The sequence below is a fragment of the Rhopalosiphum maidis genome, chromosome 2 (genome assembly GCF_003676215.2).
Source record: "Rhopalosiphum maidis isolate BTI-1 chromosome 2, ASM367621v3, whole genome shotgun sequence".
NCBI classification, from domain to species: Eukaryota; Metazoa; Arthropoda; class Insecta; order Hemiptera; family Aphididae; genus Rhopalosiphum; species Rhopalosiphum maidis.
In genome coordinates, this window is record NC_040878.1 from 74,218,113 (window position 1) to 74,239,721 (window position 21,609).

General features: G+C 24.4%; 1 protein-coding gene across 2 annotated transcripts in view; it reads left to right on the plus strand.

Annotated features, from left to right (window-relative positions):
- Window positions 1-4,259: 4,259 nt before the first annotated feature.
- The window catches only part of LOC113551108 (cyclin-dependent kinase 14), a 47,507-nt gene continuing 30,157 nt past the window's right edge, over window positions 4,260-21,609 (plus strand). Inside the window, exons 1-2 of one of the 2 annotated variants that reach the window (XM_026953147.1) lie at window positions 4,260-4,534; window positions 15,926-16,012. In XM_026953147.1, coding sequence (XP_026808948.1) covers window positions 4,486-4,534; window positions 15,926-16,012 — 136 coding nt within the window. In that variant the 5' untranslated portion in view covers window positions 4,260-4,485. Of the gene's footprint in view, window positions 4,535-15,144; window positions 15,416-15,925; window positions 16,013-21,609 lie in introns of those variants that run through there. The other variant, XM_026953148.1, reaches the window with a different exon arrangement.

Genomic DNA, 21,609 nt, shown 5'->3' on the forward strand with positions numbered 1-21,609 from the left:
ATTTGCTACAACTATAGAATCTTATAATCTACCCACAAAATTATTTTGATAAATAACGGAATACAATAAGACCATATTATGATGAACTTCGAATATCTTCACAAAATTAGAAAATTATAGAAAAAGACATGTTTTGGTCTTTATACATTTTAGAATATAAATATATAAAACACATTCAAATTTTAAAATTTACCTATAATCATAATAAATGTGCTGACTTTAGTCGATTATACCTATGTATTATTTATCAATGTAACTTTGAAAATTAAAAAACTTCCAGACTTTATTCAACAGTTCAATTGTACACACTTTTTATTTAATTATATATTATATACAATATCAATTATAAATTGTTATTTATAGGAAGTTCAATTATGTAATTGTCAGCTGTTTACTGTTTACTCAAAGATTATGTTTTCAAAAGAAGTGAAGTAAACTTAAAATAAAAAAATGATGATAATATATTATGTTTGTACAACAAAAAGTGAACAACTAAGTACATAACTGCTGTCTGTTTAAAATAAATATAAATATGTAATAAAAATATCAATACTAAAATTTTTAGTTTATTGCAAAACGATTAAATTTTAAAAAAACATAGCTCCTACATATTTATTATAATCTTATAGGAAAAGAAAAATCATTATTTCTTTCTCAAAATACCTGCTCATGTCATTGGTTAAATCTATAAGTAAGTTTGTTTGCATATATAATAATATCAATGATGAGAACATATTATTATGTACCTATATCACATTATAGTCATTTTATTCTTGTACCTATATCTGTATTTTATGTATATATATATAATATAAAGGAATAAAGGATATGATAATATTATGATTTTGAATACCTACCCATTTCATTTTTTTTTTATTTATGTCTTACTTAAAAAATTCTATAAGTATACACTATTCGCTTTATGAGCTTTAATCACGAAAGGAATTCTTATTCAATTTGGGTTATTTATGTTTTTTTCTTCAGTCAAAGATAAGAAATACCAAATATATATTTTTAACATCATTCTCTTTACTATTCATCTTTCTACCTTAGGCCATTACATATATTATTTTTATTTATTTTTTAATTAAAATTAAAAGCAACGTAATGTTTTACAATCATTTTTTAGATTCTATTGAATGTTAAAGATAACTGCGGTTTTTTTATGTATAAATTGATAAAATGAATTATTTGATTACAATAATACCAATTTGAAATTTAATTATTTTGATTAAATGTGTAAATATATTTTTAAAAAAAACATTGCTATTAATATTTGGTATTAGGTGTTAACATATTTTTACTTATTATTAAGTTAACATAATTTCGAGTTATAATATATTTAAAATAGCCAATAGCCAGCTCAATAGGTACTAGGTAGGTAATCAATATTTATTAAACGGATTATTATACTACAATATAGTCTACATAATGTATAACAATTAATTATTCTGCAGTATTGCCGTATTAGTAATGAGCTTCTTCCTTATTGTTTAGTCTTGAATTAGGTATTATATTTTATTTATTTAATGTTTAAAAATTAAAGTAAACACTTGCTTCCTAATTTGATTTTTTTTACCTCAACATAAAGGATACCCATAATTTAATTTTAGGGAGAAGGGTGCTCCAGAATCGGGATCAGCACAAAATGAGGACCTTCACAATGTGGTTATTTTTTTACATTCAATTATCCAATTATAAGAAAATTCAATATATATTGAAATTTGAAATATAAACTAAAATGATAAATTCAATAAAAATGTTAAACCATTAACATTTTCAAAAATTAAAAACTAAAATCATACTTAATGAAATGAATGGATAAATTTAAAAATATTCGATAGTTATGAACTTGTAGAGTAAGTACTATATAAACTCTATAGAGTTTAGAGTAAAATAAAAATTAAAACGAGTTATTAATTACAGGTTTGGTAATTTTTTAGAAGTAAAATTTACATGTCTGATCTCAAAAATTGTAAGATAAATTGTAGATATAATAGCTATTATAGCACACCGAGTTCAATATTTGACCATTGGGACTGTTGAATGTTTGACAAAGACAATATTAAATTATTACTTATAATGTATTATTGAATAATACTAGGCCACCTACCAGTCTACCCTATTTATGGATAATATGAGGTGAAGTAATGATTTTATTTTATCACTGTAACTTTATTCACAGTAGACTGTTATTAAAATATTATATATATTTATAGAGCTAAAAAGTAAGAGGTATGCTTTTTATCATATTAAAATTTCAACATTTAAATCATATTATATAAGTAAATAAAGGATTTGAGTGTATTATTATAGTAGTATATTTAAACAAAAAAATAGGTAGCTCTATTATAACTAAGTATACATTTAAAGTTGTATCTATGGTACCTAATAGCAAGCTATTTTTCAAAAACAAAAGACCAAATAGAGTTTATGATATTCCTGTAAAGTATGCTTTTAAATTCAATTTCGGTCAATTTTATTTCATTAACATTTAGAACCTAGTAGGTACCTATTTTAATTTTTTTGCCAGTTCAGTTAAAAAAAAAAAAACGCAATATAGTAATGTAAAAAATATTATTTATAATTATAATTGTCTATTTAAAGAATTAGAATAATTTAAATATTTTTCATTTTGTATACATTTTTTTATACTAATGTAAAAATAATTATCCACGTTTTTCCCTTCTTTTTATTATTTTAATTTTTTCCCTAGTTCCCTACGTATTACGTATATATTTTTTACTGTTTTTATTTAATCTCTCTATCTCTAACTCAAGCTGAGCTTAAAAGAGATAGGTAGGTAATTGTTTAATCTTGTATTATGTATTTATGTATTTTATAATACGATTCAAATGAAAATAAAATTTATCTATAGTAAATACAAATGTTCAGTATTTAATATTTATTCGTCGAAACAGAAATTCATATTTATATAATTATATAGGTATTATGTTGTTATGATCAATAGTGCGAGTGGTAAATCTAAGAGATAATAAATAAATAAAAAAATATGATTTTAGTAGGACTCTTATATCTAAATACATTTTTTTAGATTTTTTTAGATAGGTTAAAGGTAAAGTAGATATAATTATAATTAATACGTATTTATTTGAAACAATTTATGATAGTGTTTTTCGTTTGTGTTAGCAATTGCTTATGTTAGAATTAAATACATAAAGTCAAGGTTTGTAGATCGTTCTCATTTTTGTTTTTATTTGTTCAGACGTTGTAACAATCTGATGATTAAGGTCACCGTCCGTTCATATGTGACGTATGAAAAAAAAAATAATAATGATAATATTGGTCATTATAAAAACGGTAGGTCAGTTGACTCGTTTTCTTCCTCCACACAACGAACGTTTATAGCCGTCAAGGGCGCACCCAAGGGGGTGGCTTACGGGCTTTAGCTCCCCCCCAAATGGCTAGCCCCAAACATTTTGATAATTTGATTAGGTATATTGACTTTAAATAATTTTATAAAAAAATTATCAATTAACGAAATTGAAACATTATAGGTATGACATAATATTATATATATTTATACCTGTCATTTCGGGCCCCGGGAGAGACCTCTGTTTATATTATTATAAATATTAATTATAATAAATACTATTAATATTTAAAAATGATTTGAATTTAGCCCCCCCTTCGAAAAAAAAAAAATATCCTGGGTGCGCCACTGATAGCCGTATTCGAGTGTGGGTATAAGAACTAAGAAGAACTCGACGAGCTCGCCGATCGAATGTTAGACGTTTTGTATACAAACGTATACAATTACGGCAGCGGTGAATCGGTTAAACGCTCGTACCATACGAGACGTGTGAAATCGAGGGGAGGACAGTGCGTCCAGCCCGGAAGGTCAGAAAATATTCGATTTGGATTGAAAATGAAAATGACATTTTATTAGTATAATAAAATAAAATGTTATAAATATGATCCTCGAGAGGTTGCAAACGGGCACGGCGCGTCGTCGTGGTGATGTCGAGTGTGCATTGGTGTTAAATAGTGATTAAGTCGTCCCGGCTTAGCGGCGTCATCGGGGCAATCGCCAATCGCGTTGATTCCGACGCGAAAGCGGCAGCAGCTGCATTCGTGGTCTGTATGCGTCGGCGTCGAGAATATTCCGGTTAGGCGCCGGGGACATTCCGGTCGGCTCAGGTTGGTCGCACTGTGCACCGTCTGCAAAACAGACGGTCACCCACGCAGATAAAGGGATAAAACGGAGTTACGAAAAACAACAAATGAGATAACACGTTCGTTCATTATTGCACGCGCAACAAGAACGGCTACTGTAATTATTTAGTAAAATAATAACAATAATAATATATTATAATAATGTTTAGGTAATCATGTACAAAACGAAATGTCTGATAACGTCCTTGTAGCTTAAGTGTTGAAATTCAATCCGTCGGTAATCTTTAATATTATATATTTTTAATTTTTTTCTTCCCCCTTTTTTTTTTTATTTACAAATGACACAGCATGTACTGCCAGCCAAACTGCAACAACTCTACGTCCAAATTGAAAGATGGTATGTAGATATATTAATATATTTTGTCCCGTTTTGGTCACAGTCTGATAACGTTATTGTTGTAGGTATTTATATTTGAATATTAGGTATTTTAATTAACTAGATTCCAATACAAATTGGATGAATGTGATCATAAAATTATGTAGGTTAAATCTTAAAATTTGTGTAAATACGGATTTTAGTTTTGTCACAAAGCCAATTTAATAATATTTACAAGGAATTTACTACTCTATAAAAATTGTGTTTATTTTATTAAGCATCTTATTGTGTGTATACACACATATTTTTAGTAAAAACAGTTTACTATTAGTGTTTAACTATTATAGTCATAATTCAAAACCCTCAATGATTAGCTAGTTGGTTTGAAAATAACATTTTGTTATCAAATATAATATACAGTTTTAAATGATTGTAAATCGTTTGACATATTTGATCATTTTGAAACTAAACATTTGATTATATTCATATTCATTATGTATCTTATTACTTAGGTAATAAAATAGTAATTTCATAGCTGATTCACGCTTCTTTATATTATTACTTGTATAGTATAAAGTATTTCAAACAGATGTTTTAATTATTTACAAACATTTGGTTGACATACTTATTTTAAATTTACTTGTATCTTATTCTTATATGTAATCTACATTTTATATATTTCTTAAAATAAAATAAATATGATATACATACCTACCAGAATACTTATACATTGTAAGGAACACTTAAAACTACATGCATTTTTTTACTCAATACTGCAAAATTAGTTATATAATGTTGTTTTATAATAATTTATAAATTTAATGTATTTATCTCGGTATATAAATAATTCTATATAATTATTTGCATAATAATTATAGGTATATAGGTCCTTATCTAATTTATTGTTATTATTAATTTATATTATGTTTATATGGATATTTTGATTAGTGATAATTTTTAATAATAACCCAATTCTATGAAAATGTATGCAAGTAATAAAATATTTAGTAAGGTTCACATTAACTCTTGGTTACTATCATTTATTCTATTGTATATTTTGTGAAATATTTTTTTGATATTTTAGCCTTTTTTTAAATGAAAAAAAATATTACGAATCGTGAAATCAATACTACAGTACTTATCTATTTATAGTTTACCTAGATTTTAAGAAGATACCCATTTAGTTTAATATTTGACAGTAAACTTCACTCTATTTTAAAATAATACTTATTTTATTTTTTCATAATATATTACAAATACTTTGTTCCCAAAAGAGAATATCTAGTTTTTGTGCTTGTCAAGTAGCTGTTCTAAACTCTAAATTCTTTAATTTACTTATGAATTCAAAGCTGATATTTCCTAAAAACAATATTCAATTTATCTAGTAAAGTTTGGTTAGGAAAGGGTAAATTGTTTTATTGTTAGTAGGTATAGGTTTGATTTTGCAATTTATAGCAGTTGATAGGAAAATACAATTTTTTTCAAATTGATTTAAATATTTTATTTTTTTGGTTTAAATTTTAGTCTTACTAATATTATATGTTTATGTCAAGTTTATCTTTTATATTCAGAGTTATATTTATACTTATTAAATAATTTAATTCAAATTATCTAATCTGCTCCTAAATAATTTTAATTATTAAAACTTAATTTAGAAGCAAAACTATACGCATTATTAACTAATTTATGTATTATTGAGTTTTTATTTTTAAGTTGTTATATATAACTAGAAATTACCTATTGTTACTCACTTGTTACAAAAATTGCTTTAAATATTAAGAATTACAAATATTTTTGGATATACTTATTAAATAAAAACAAGTATATAATAAAATTAACTTAGCAACTCTCAGAAATCTTTTTTTTTTATTATTTGAATTCAAATTTTAATTCTTAATTTAAAATAATATTTAAAAAAACCAATCTTCCTTAATATTTACCATAATTTTTCATTTATTACTCAATCCAATTTAATGTTATCAAATCACTGATTAATTTCGGCAAATCTGAACTATGTACTTATCTTATCTTTAAGAATGTAGTTATAATATGTAGTATTAAATGCAGAGATATTTTGGTTTAAATTGTCATTTCTCAATCTTTAAAAATATTTTTTTGGAAACGTTTTCAAAAAAATATTTTTTATTATTATTTTTACTATTATGCCTAGAATTCATATATTTGTGTGCCTACCAATTACCCGCTTATTTCCTTAGGTATATACCTACTTCCAGATTGAAGTTCTCATTTAAAAATGATTCATTTTAAACACTATTTGCGTATTGTTCTTATCATATTTTAATAATATTATTATATAAATTATATATGTTGATACTAAATACTAATGCAAAAAATATAGTATATTACCTAAATTAGTTTTATATTAATTTTATTATAAATTAAATTTAAATATCAAATTTTATTAAAATAAGTGTATTTATGTATAACATTTAAGATAAATTTATTGTTAAAAAAATTCTATTATACCAATGGGGGCGTTGGTAATGTGCTTAGTATTATTAATTTAATTAGTAATTTTGTGTTTTACTTAAACTAAAAGAGTGGTTAGGTTATGCAATTAAAATAAGATGAGAAATACATAGAATCTGTAAAACCTGACTGTATTTTTATTTAAGTACAGCTTTTGTGAAATGTATAATACTTGTTATGGTAAAGTAGTTAAATTTTATGTGTAAAATGGATACCAAAAATTAAATAATTTAAAAAAAAAATATTTTAATTGTTATAAATAAAATAAAAAATAATTAAGCATATAATCACTAATACATTTGATTGTCTGAGTTATAATATTCAGATATTTAATGCTTTATTAACTTACAAAAATATACAATAGAAATGCTTTTTTATTTTATGTATCAATATAATATTTTTTATATATATAATAGCATTTTTTTTATTGTTCAAATCTATCCTCATTTATAGTGTCTATTTATAATAATAGTTATAATAATTATATAATAGTTGCTTTTTTGTTGTATTAACTGGGTCAATAAACTTTCATTAATGTTTGGATTAATATCCAATTAGAATTGTATTCCATATAATTTTAAAAGGCTTTACATGAAATCATTATTGAAACCTTTTAAGTATAAAAACATAACAGCAAGTTAACATTCGTGTGTCATTAGTTTAGTTTGAATATTTTCATTACAAATGAACTGTAGTTTTCAAATGGAGATCATTCAAGGCCCCTGATGATAATTTACGTTCTAAAATAATTATTACACGTCTGAGGGTCTCCTGCTGAGCTTCTGGATAAACGCATACATTATGGTCGATTGCCTCTCAAGGGTGTGAACAGTAATTTATTGCGCCCTCTTTATTTTTGGAGTTTCTCCCCTTTTACTACTGAGGTTTTGCGGATAGAATATTGTTTTCTTATACTATGCCGTTATATTGCAAACATCAAATGAAATACCTCCTATCATAGTCATGTAACAATGACCTAAGCTATCGTAATATTAGATTTTATTGTCTAGGGCTGCTGAAATTATTACATATAATAATTTCGACAAAATTTTTTTTTGTATAAAATAAAAGAATACAAAAAAAAAAGAGATAACCTCTATTTTTTGATACATTAAATTAAACGTCGTGCTCTCAACTGCTGTTTTCGTGTTTACTACACCATATTTTAATTTAGCAGAATCTATTTTATGCTCTTTGCTTTTAAGTAAATTTACTTATTATTCAAAAATCTAAAAACAAATATTCGTATTACCTAGAACATTACGAAGGTTTTTATTTTAACTGAGTTATAACTATGTAAAATATTAAATCTTTAAAACTTTCAAAAATACTATATAATTAAAATATCAATAAAATCCTACGTGATTTTATAGATAATATTCTTACTTTAAGTTCTATAATAGGTAAATTGACCTCTTATAGGTATTAAAGCTAAGAGCATAAAATGGATTCTGCTGACCGCAAATTTACTATATTGTACATTAGTAAGACGGAGACAACACATGCGGGTATGATGTCCTCTAAAACGTTTTTGAAATAATGATAAAACAGCCTTTATTTTTAAGGATATTGTATATATATTTTTAATTTTTCTATTAGTAATTTATTTCCCTGTGTGTAATAAAATTACATGTTGAACTATTTTTTCCCAAACGCATTATATATTGCTATATTATATTATATATTTTCGCTGTTAACATAATTCAATACCGCAGTTAATAGTAGAATGGTGTGGTAAAATTAGTATTCATAATTTTTAAATTGCATTGTGTATCGAGTTTCTAGTCTTTAAATATGTTTTTGAATTACAACATAATAAATTAAAAAGTGTTTTTTATGTTCAAATATTAGATGTTATTAAGATTCTTCATTAGAGAATTTTTTGAAATATTTATAAAAGATATTAGGTTAGGTTAGATATTTAGAACGCTATAGTAAAAACTTTAAAAAAATGAATCTTCTATTACATTTTCAAATCTTAGTTATTGAAATTGAAAATTTTAATACATTTTAACTACAAGAGTATAATATAATAATGTATCTTATCTCATAATAATGAACGTTTATGTAAAATTAAATGGTGTTTATATATTTTTTATATTTTGAAATGTCTGAGCGAAAAGTTGATGATAAACTTTGTATAAATTATTCAAAGTTTTTGACTAAGACAAAAACATTTTAGAACGCAGATACTTTCAAATCAAGTTTATAAATAGTTCAAAAGTGTTAAAATTCTTTTTAATTTAAATCATATTGAGAAAATGGTAAAAAATAATATGAGTATTTATATAATTTGTAGGTGAACATCTTATGTATGGTTATTTATCTTTGAATTACAACAAAACAAAATAATAAATTTTCTGAAAATTGGTGTTATATAAACATTACTGATTATTCTTATTTTTTTTTTTAGTTTTTTATTTTACATAGTACGATGATTTTTTTGATGTTTTAACCCACAAAAGTATCAATTAGATTAAATTTGTACTTGAATATTGAAACATTTTATCAGCTCCAAAACATAATAACAGACATACGCATTGTTTTATTTCGTGTTCGTACAAACAATAATAGAAAATAAATCATAAATCGTGGTAAAACTTAATTCATTCATCGCTTTATTTGGAATTTAAAATACTTATTCAAAATAAATACTTAAATACAACTTATTTTTATACTTTCATTAGGTATTTTATTGAATTTAACGTAGATTGAAATAATTTTACCTACCTTTGATGTTGACAATACTGTTGATCATATATTAATATAATATACATACTATGATAGGTATACGTATGTTAATTATCGTAGCTTAGTTATGTTGAAGTATTTAGTTGTAAATAAAATGCATGCACCAATATATTTACTGTATATATTTATATGAATGTATCAATTTATTATAACAATTGATTTTTTAATAATATTTAATTTTAGTCTTTGACAAATATTGTAATAAAGCTCTCAAAGATGATACCAGGCACACAAACGTAAAAACAAATGTAAATCTGTAAAACCAATTTATTCATTGCTTCGCTCAGAATTTTAAATAATAAAAACGATTAAAATATAATAAACAAAAGCTTTTGTGGACTATGGTTTCGTTCTGCAGAATCGTTTTTATAATATTTATAATACAATGTTATTTATTATTAGAAGTTTTTTGTATCAGAATTTTAGTAATATCACAATCCTAACTAATGTAATAATAAACAATTTATTATATTATTTAAAATAATTGAAAAAGATTATAACTGTTATAAGCTTACGCATACGAGATACCTTACATAATACAGTCTTTCCTCTTGTTACCTGCTTATAGTTTAGAACTTTTATGAAATCTTTATGAATACCTAAACATTTTTTTGGGGGTTTGAGTGAACTAAAATATACTTAAAAGTATAATAAATGTAGCTTATTTTGAATTTAATTATTTAAAAAAATAAATTTTTTGATAGTTGAGTCTAATTATTAATAATTAAGAAACGTGTATAGTGATTGCTTAAAACATTTGTTTGAGGATTCAACGAGAGATAAAATATATAATTGAAATATTGTTAAACTTATAAGGTAAATAGGTATATATTCTATAGAAAAAATTCAAGTTTTAAATTTTTTATAAACTGTCAGATTTATGGTCTTGTTTCTAGACTACATAATAGTTTTATTCTTTATGTTTTATTATAAAATGTATAATATAAATACAGTATCTACAGTAGACGGAAACACGAACTGTTGTCTATTTGATTATGTAAATATTAGTTAGTTTTAATTAACCTTAGTTGTAATAACCGCATATAATACACTAGCTGCAGCTATCTCGTGTCATGCAATTTCCTCTTTTGGTAGGAAATTGAATTAGGCTTGGCTAACTAGCATTTCGTTTAATGTACTGTATAAACTGCTAACTCATGTTATTTAATCACGTATAATACGGTATACAATATAGTACACAAGCGAATTGGTGACACATACGTATTATATTGCCAAGTACCAACTAGGTTTTGAATGTATTTTTTCATTTTTTTTTTTTTTGTAATTTTTTTTGGGTTTTATGTGATAATTATCTCTAATATATGGCCAATCTGTATAATAGGCGTACAGATGTTTAATGTATATTTTTTATATACTTGAGAAGCAACACATTTTAAAGAAAACCCTAGGTTTATTTCTAATGTCTAATTGTTTATCACTTTGACAGGCAATAGGTACTATCCGAATTTAGAAACATATTTAGAAATATACTGATATATTGATGATTAATCTAGAATAAAATATTATTAGGATTTTGTTCAATTTGCAAATACAGTTTAAATCTTTCAAATATTGACAATTTTAATTCAAAAAAATTTAAACGATATTTATTTAAATAATTCGATTTGTTTTTGTTATAAATGTTATGATGCATATACTTTTTTTTATAACTTTCGTATATTTTATAATTATGATTTTTAATGAGAATATTAAAATACGATAAACCTAGGTTAGGTTTAATAGTCCTCTCTAAATAATATGGTATACTACAATATGTTATTGTTGATTACTGCTGTTAATGTCGAAAGGAGTAACATTTCATATCCTATTTTGAGAAGCCCTGAATCATATACACTGTATTAAATTCTAACATCAAGGGTTGATCTTCGTGTTGCAATTTGTCCGTGACCATTCCGAACAACCTCGTAATTGAATTTCACACAGCCCTACAACTGAGGGTAGACAATAACGTGTCGGGACGTTTTTCTAGGTACCTTAATCTCTCCATTCGCTTTCTCTTGAATTTGCGGTGTAATTGTTTTTGTATAGAAGGACTTGAGTAGAGAAACAAAAAGTGTAGTGCTTCGAAAGACAACACAAGTTGGACGTGCTAATAAAATGCGTTTATAATAAGTTTATTATTAAGAATACAACTTTTCAATTCAAATTAAACATTACTATGTGATTGGCTCATTTGTTTTATTGTTGAATGTTCTGAATAATTAATATTTTGACGTCAGGGAAATACTTCGTCCCGAGTCCCTTGTGTGTGGTATCTTCCGGTGGAAAATTGATCCTGTACGCCCATCTTCGACTGTTTTTATACTGCTCGGGAATAGTGCTCGCCAGAATTTAAATTAGAAATTAATGTTGGAGAGCGAATAAAAACTATTCTAGGATTCTGTGTAACCTTTTATGTAGGTCATATTTATTAAGGGATGCAAAGTTGAAATTCACGAAAGCAAGTAACGGGCACTATATGTTATTTTATTCGTTATGAATCTAAACCATTTATTTAATAGGTTAGGTTTTAAGATGCACTTTTACACATAGTATGGCATAAATACGTTCCGTATACTCGTACATAAAAGTATTTTATTGAATTTACATTTCACTTAAAAATGATTATTATTATTGAATAAAGTTTAGTTATTACTATAATGTATTAACTATTAACATTAGGTATATATTATTCTTATTTATTTTCTTATATAATTTGTTTGAAAATGTCAGTTTATCATTAATTGTATTACATTCATTAAATTAGTCGTGATTCCGTTTAAACATTGATATGTTTATTATTTACGACGGTTTCACATAAAATATTTAATAGAGAAACCGGAAAAGTTATTCTTTTGTGTACAAGTTGTAAGTGTACCTCGTAATTGAGATTTTAACTGTATTACCTAAATGTGTTAATTTTAAATCAATAGTAAACCATTGCATACACGAAAAACGATCTAACCGGAGACTGTTAGCGTGTATTTTAAAGGATCATCACATTTTTTAAATTATTAACTACTATAATGTTATATAATTATATCATATACCATTGTTTTTAGATTATAAGTAAATAATGACATACTGTAAAAAGAACTGAATAGGTTTATGTTATATTAATTATAATAAATAGTTTAAAATTGGTATGCCTAAATATTTTTTAAATTTCTTTGTGTGTATTTAGTGAATAATAATACATCTAACGGTAAAAGTTATTAGTCTATAAATATTATTTTTTTGAATTACAATTCAACAAAATATTTTCTTGTCGTGTAGTATTATAACTGCAGAAAAAACTACAAAAATATTACTTTTACATAAAAAAATGTTTTTACTGAAATCGTTATATTTTGTTTTAATATCCAACTTCTTATGTTTAGAAAAAAATGTGCATACGTAAACTTAAGGTTCCTTAACTGCTATAAGAACAATTTATATTACGTTTTCAAGCTTTATCTATTAAAACCAAAATTTTACAAGTTTGTAACTACATAATAGTTTGCTAGTTTGTACATTAGGTTAGGTGGTTTTGATGAATTTTATCAACATTTGAACTTCAAATAGACAAAAAGAACCAAAATATTTCGAAAATTATATCATATCTTAAAAATACTGTTACAAATTTTGTTGAAAAATTTAAATCTCTTATGTCATCTCAAATTGGAAAACTAAAGAATGTTTACACCTCTTAAAAACGCCACCCCTCCCCCCCAAAAAATACTCATTGTAAACCTATATATTCATCCGCTAAAATTAAAATTATATTTCAATTCTTTATGAATTTAGTTTTTAAAGTTAAAAATTGAATAATTTATAATACCAAACAATTAATCTATATAACTCGTTTAATACTATCAACTTTTTTTAAAAGTAATTTATAATTGAATAGGATAGGTATATTTGTAAACCATTGTAAATACTTATCCATAACGGTTTCTATAATTGTCACGAATTCAGTAGGTATAAATTGTATACTTTATCTATCAAGTATAATATATTATTTACTCAGTAAAATAATAAATAATATAAATAAGTATTAATATAGATTTTATATTGCCTGACTTATTTCACAATATGAATGACATCGGTATTTTTATATCTTTATAAAAATATTGGATCTAGGTGTCGGACCCTATATTATATTATTGTTCGGTAGAAATGGGAATGTTTTGTTTTGTGTGTGGGTCCTTCTAATAATAATTATTACAATTAATTATGACTATTTTGGACGTAGTGGAAGGGAGGTGGGAATGTAGTAGTTGATGTTGCAATGACCCTTTATGTGCCAGATGGCGAATATTGTTCGGGTGTAGTGAGTGAGAGTGGGTGAAGAAGAACCCCTATCCATATCCCCTTTTTGATTTTGACAAGGATTTTGCTGTCAAGCGTAGTTAACGTAAGATCGGAATCCAGATTTATGTGCCGAGGGGAAACTTTTATATTATATCCTTTTTTTATTTGGTTATTCGCAAAAAAAAATACTTAAGACAAAACTTAGATACCTATTTTTCATAGAAGTTCATACCACATGGTTAATATAAAATTTATATATATATATTTTTAACTATTAGGAAATGTTGTTAAATTAAAATTAATTTTTAGTTAAAAATACTCGTAAAATAATTAATTTATTCATAATGTTTGTGCGTAAAGTACTTACAAGTTAAATTATTTTAGTTCTATATTTAAATTATAAAATTTAATATAATCTAGTAACTATACATACTTAGAAAAATTGGTAAATAAATAAATATATAACTAAAAAATTTAAATTTTAAATAATAGTTTTTCAACATCCATTAAAAAGATTTAATTTGTAAAAGTATCTTGTAAAATTACAATTTTGAATTATTTTTTTTTTTTAATCAATAGGTTTATCTATTCACAATGGTTATAGCCTATATGTAATTTAAACTATAGTAGAAATATTTCATAATGACGCTATTCTGTTTAGAAACTTGTAAAACAATTATCTCATAAACCACGACATGTAATATGCATATGAATATTTTTAAATTAAATACTTACATTATGTAGATATGTATATTGTGGAAGAGGATATGGGATATGAAAGCACTAGATATTTTTTTAACTAAAAAAATAATATTATTATATTCTTTGATTATTAATTAAGTTTAATATAATAGTACTCGTATATATTAATCTAAGCTATGTTAAAAAAAAAATTTGGCTTGATAATTTATTGTTATGAATAATTCAGTTTATAGTTTTTATGTATTTGCTCTATTTGCATAATATGATATGATGGCAATCGTTTCTGCGACTGAACAATAATATTGTACTCTGGTGAACGGCGACACTGACGGGCACTAGCTGACATTGCCTGCTAGTTGCTACTGCTTTTAGTTAGTAGTGGTTCTTGTGACCGTTCGCAAGTGGTCTTATTCTTTGTGCGCTTTACTGTGAGAATTTTAAATTAAAAAATAATATTTTTAACTATACATTTTAAATTTAATTATTTGTATGTAATATTGTTGTATTTTTATATCACACGTGTTAATAAATATTGTTTGCGTTTTATTTGTTCGTATTTAAAATGTATTTAATTCAATATATAATTTATATCAAGTGTATAATGATCATATACAACTGATACTCATGTAGTTTATTTTGGTGTTTTCAAAAAATCACCGAAATCAGGTTAATATTTTAATTTTTAATATTTAAAATTGATGTTTTAAGTTCTTAAGTTTTAAATTATTATTAACATAAATATATTTTAAATAACTTTCTTATGACATTGCAAAATAATATCTTTTAAACATCTTAATTAATGATTTCAAGTATTATAATGTATCTGCTAAGTTAAAACATTTTTTCGCATGCATGTTCAATATGTGAATACTTAGCAATGTCATAATATTAAGTACGTAATTATAATATCTATTAAACTTCTATACCACTACGTATTGTGACGTTTATTTTGTAACCTTAACAAAACATCTTTCAGTAGTTAACGTCATCACATTGCACACCGGATAGGTACTTTTTTTGATTTCCTTATGACGATTTGAATGTGATAGATTAATTCCAAATATGCTTTGTAATATCACGATTATATTTAAATAGATTAAATGTCCTATGGTTCTTTAGAATTGAAAATTGGAATTTTTAAATTTTTTTAATAATCTATTGTTTCTATTGTTTTAGGAGTTACCATGAGAGAAAAGAAGAGTGGTGCTTTAAGCAAAGTTCAAAAAATTAAAAAACGCCTGAGCCATAGTTTTGGCAGACTTTGTAAGTACTAATTATTTTGTGTCATTGTTTTCTTCTTGCTTAAGCCTATGCTAAAATAAATACATTTTGAGATTAACATGAATAGTTGAAATGTTCATTAATAGCTTAATACATAGGAATGCAGCAATACATAGGAATAGAGTAATACTGATGTTGAATGGTATGATATTCATTTGAATGGTGAACTGGGGAGGTTGATTGTTTTAAGTATTACGGTTACCTGTGTTAGGACAGAGTTGTATTTCTATCTTGGTGGAATGCCTACGCGGTCCGTCAGCCTACGGATTCTGCGAACTTCTGACGTGTTTCCTTTCTTTGTGTAAAATAAAATGATAAAAATATCGTATATTCAAAGTTCTTGTTAGCTTATAATTGTCATTGCTGCAGTATTTTAGAAAATACTGTTGTTTGTTATATGGTACTTAAATTGGTTAATAATTTTTATTTTTATTCCATATTTTTACGGATTCAGTCTCCTAATTGGAATCTATAAAGTAATTACTCGTGTTTCAACTTCTAAAGATTATATTTATGTTCTAAATTTTTTTTTGTTAATTATTTAAGGTTTTAAAAAATAAAATATTATTTATTCATATATATCATTAAAATACCATTGCGTATACATCTCAGACGTGTAGGTATATTGTAGACTCATGCAAGGCATCCAAGTTACCTTACCCTAATATTTTTTTTTATTATTATTATTAGTTGTTAGATAATACGTTTGGTACTGGTAGTAAATTTAATTAAACATGGAAATTATTAAATATTTTAGTACATGAATTAATTATAGCTTGTAATAGGTATGGTATAGTTGGTATACAGCGAACTCTGTTGTACATCTTGATTATAATTTTGTTTGCCTTCATTATTTTCATTTAAACTTATTTTAATTCCGTCATACCATTGATTATAGATACTAGTATTCATAATCAATGTTCATACTAATATTTCAAGTATATATATATATATATATATTTTATATTGTACTCTTACTGAAATGTATAAAATACATTTAGCAATACATCTTTATTTTAAACTGTTTTATGCATGTTTCTATATTTAATCCGAATAAACCATAATTAGTTAAAATTAATTTATCATTCGTTGTTTCCAATTTATAACATTTTTTTTCCAAATATATCTGAATATGATAATACCTGTTATATGTACATGAGATTAAATTACATTTTAACTATGGATATTAGAATAAATTGAATTTTACTTACTTTCTGTATCGTTTACGTTTTTTCTAATAAAACAATTAGTTATTGAATTTTTGTATTTTGTTTACTTTTCTATATTTTGCAATATCATATTATAAATAGTATTATGTTTTTTATATAAATGGTTATAAAATACGTTAAAATAAAGTGCGAAGGTTTGTTTTACTCTACAGGTATTTTTTCTTTTGTATTATATGATAACATTTGTTATACAATTTTTATTTTACAAAATTATATAGTTAACCGACTGGGCAATGGAATACCTAGTAACGTATTACAGTAATACTCTACTGCTCCAGTAATACGCGTCTAAACAGTGATATATTATGTAATTATAAAATCGGATGATAAATAAGTTAGTTATTACTATGTAACTTGTGGTCAGTTGCCGCTTTCATGCATTTCTGTTGTCATGAATATTTTAACTAATTCAATTATGAATTAATATGTCTATATATAAGTACTATAAACTTTGAGAATGATACTGAGTTTTTATTTATAATTTATAAACAAATACGGTTTATATATTAGTATATATATAGGTATATAGGTCTATAAGCAATAAATAATGTGGTGAGAATTTTTTATTTTGAAATTTATAAGCATACAAATTATGTAAATATTTATATTATTACCTTAGTGTTCAAAATATTAAATTAAAATGTTATATTTACTTTTTTATGTTGTCTTATTGAATTAATGAAGTATTACAACGATTCATTTTGTACGGTTATATTTTTAATTAATTCGAGGGTCTATTAATCCTCCATGTAGTTAGAAAAGACTACAGATTCCTTCTATAGGGGTTATTTTCCATTAGTAGAATTAAGGATACTTCGTTCTCAGTGTTCTACCGAAACTTTAATTTTTAGGAATCATAAAATGTATATTTGTATTTGAAATTATATCACTTTAAGTGAAATAATAATAATAATAATAATAATATAATCTTCATAATTCTTTTGTTATGACTCATTCGAAATTTCATTATAGATTACGATGTAATATAATGTATACACGTCTATGAAAAATCATTACAGAATATTGTAAGATAATTTGCAATAAATCGGGTCATCATTATCACTTTGATCTTCTGATATACTTTAATATATTATACCTATAAATAATATATGTTTGTAAATATCAATAATGAAAATAGTTCAACAAAAATAGTGTGATATATTTAATAATTATTACACATTTATAAATTTAAATGTATTTATTATAAGTATTTATTTTAAAGAAAACGTTATATTATGTCATGATTTCAAAACTATATTATTATAGTTTTCGCTGAAATTAAATAAATGTTGTATCAGTATAACAATTATTGCCTGGAGGCTCACTCTTCTCATGTTTGCCTTGGCTGTTAGACGTCTGGTTGATGATTCATTTTCTTGCATAGGCATTAGGTAGGGGTGCTAAACATGTGTTGTAGTATGTACATTTTAAATTTGTGGAACATAATATAGTTGCAGATTACCGCGTGTTAAATTCTGTAGCTTAAATTAATATTAGAATTTTAACTGCATATAAACTTAATAATTTAAATTAATAATTCGATAATACATTTATAGTTTTATTTAATATATATTAGTTATTAATACGTACCTGTATGAATTAGTTCATTTTATTGTGATAAAATCAGGACATAAAACATATACTAGGTGTTACTTACTTGTCTTATCTTACTTATTTTGGCACAGGATAGTAGTCAGTTAAATAAAACTTATCATTTATCAGATAATTATATTTGAAAAAAATTTCTTAGTAGAGGTTGGTTAAGACTTAGAAACGACCTTTTTTTTCAAAATAATATTTTTTTAAATAAATATTACCTATATATAATCTTGATATAGATAATAACTATTAATTTAAATCATTTTACTTGCATACAATGTCTTTATTTTGCGTTAAAATAGTGTTATACAGATTATATTTTCAGTATTCCAAATTGAGTTATATGCGTTTGTCGCTTTTTATAAATAAGCCTATAAGTTGATACATACTGCATATATAGGAAGTAGAATGAAAAAAATGAATACGAGTAAATATAAAAATCGGTAGTTATACGTGCATTGAGTTCCGGAAAACAGTTTAAACCCTAATTGTCATTCGATGCGCATGCTTACTGTACCCTGCGCATGTGTAGATCATAAAAACCAAACCAATAATATGCTGCTAGCCGCCTCAATGTTCACACCGCATTAAATCACGTACTTTTTTCTTAAATAAAATGTAAATCGTTTTGCCTTATGTTATTTATTCTTTGTGTCTATGATATCTAAGCAATAGCAGTAAGATGTTTTATTCAATATTTTGAGCTATGAAGAACGGTTGTCAATAATTATAAATATTTATTTTAAGCCACAATATAAAACGTATATTATTAAATATGCCATGTATATATTTTGTTTTCAAAAAAAAAAAATGAAAATGAAAATTGGACTGTATTATTTGTTTCGTTACAATCCGTGTTTTCAACTGTCAAGTGTCCTGACTTTAAAAGCTTTGGTATTTGTCTTTGAATAAGTTAACCCCATTCGCCGAGGGAGATAAACTTGTCGTTTAAAATCTTTCGGAGGGGATGTCTTTATCCTAAAGGTCTTGTGAATTCGTTCTTTCTTAACACCTGTTTCTTAGGTTATTATATATATATAATATTATGTACGTATTGTGGATTTCGTTTAGTTGAATTTCTTGAAAATATTTTATGATTTTAAGTTATTATAAAACAGTTTATTTATTCCTAAATTATAAATTAGATATTATTTAGCTTTTTAATTTAATATATTTTGTACACATTTCATGATCTATTACTATAATCGAAGTATAAATATTAATGGACGTCCATAAATAAATACGTTTATGGCTATATTTTACTATATAATATTTTGCTATCGATCTTTATATGGCAAAAATAATACAAGAAACAAATATATTTTAGGATATGTATAGTGTATATATATCATATGGTTTTAGGACTTGATGTCGAGTGATGAATTTTTATTCTGATTTTAAGAATGTTACAAGATTTTAATTGTGATTATGTTTCTATAATTTTGAACTGATTTACAAAAGATCTTAACGTACTATAATTTTTTCTTATCTTACCTTTCTGTGCATTATATTTTAATATTTTGATAAATTTACAAGTAAGCTATACATATAATGTACAGTGTATACATAACTAGGATTTACGATTTACAATAAAACCGTTTTATAATAAAAAAAATTTTTCGAATGTTGTTTGCTTTTATTTATAGTTTATTCAGGTGAAAATTAATAGTATTTAAGGTACACTAAGTATAAGTTAAATTAAAGATATTTTTTCTAAATAAATTTTAAAAATCTTGTACTTATATTTTCTGTCAAATGCGTTTTATCTTTTGTTTTATATTAATATATGTATATAGTTTTAGACGTATTTTAGTATTACCAAATGCAGTTGTTCGAAAACCTCAATTTAAACAAATATTTGAAACATTGGTAGGTATAAGCCATTTGTAAAGGTGAGATTATCGGGTGACATATTTGTAGAATATCTATCGTATATGAGCTTTTGTTGTTGTTGTGTTCGATGATTTATGGCGAATTTCTACAGGAATGAAAATAACAATAGCGCTATAGGGGCATAAGTAAACACTAGGATTATCCTTTTGCACTGTACATTACATACGTCTATGTATCAAACAAGGATATTCTTAGCCATGTCCTATATTTTGAATCAATATAATAATATTATATATTCATACATTTAGTTATATAGTAGACTTATTACGATATTGACCTTATAATGTAAACCATTGATCATGTTTTGATTTTTACATATTTATTTTATTTTCTGATATTTTGCTGCCATATATTTTATAATATACCTTTATTTATTTTTATTACATTTGGAATTTAAATTTGTCGAAATAAGATATTTAAACATAAAATTATGATTTTAGATATTTTCTTGTAATTCAAAAATATTATTCACAGGGACTTGGAAGTATATAAAATACCTTTATTATTACGTTTGATACATAATAATAATATTAATATTACAAATAATATCTTTAAAATATTTAGATTAATTTCAGACTATAGACTATTTATTTAATGAACCCATTCTCACCGTTTTACAGTAATTGTGTATTGATTCAAAAGTTGATAACATTGATATCAGATGTTATAAATCTATACTAATATAATAAATAGGATAGTAAAATAATGAAATAATACTTGCGATGTTTTTAGCTAAAATTAATTCAATCAACTGTGCTAATAATATTACAATAAATGACTAACAGTACACACAGAAACAGATATAATAAAATAAACTTATAATAATATATATGCTAAAAAGCGTTTCGGCTTAGAATC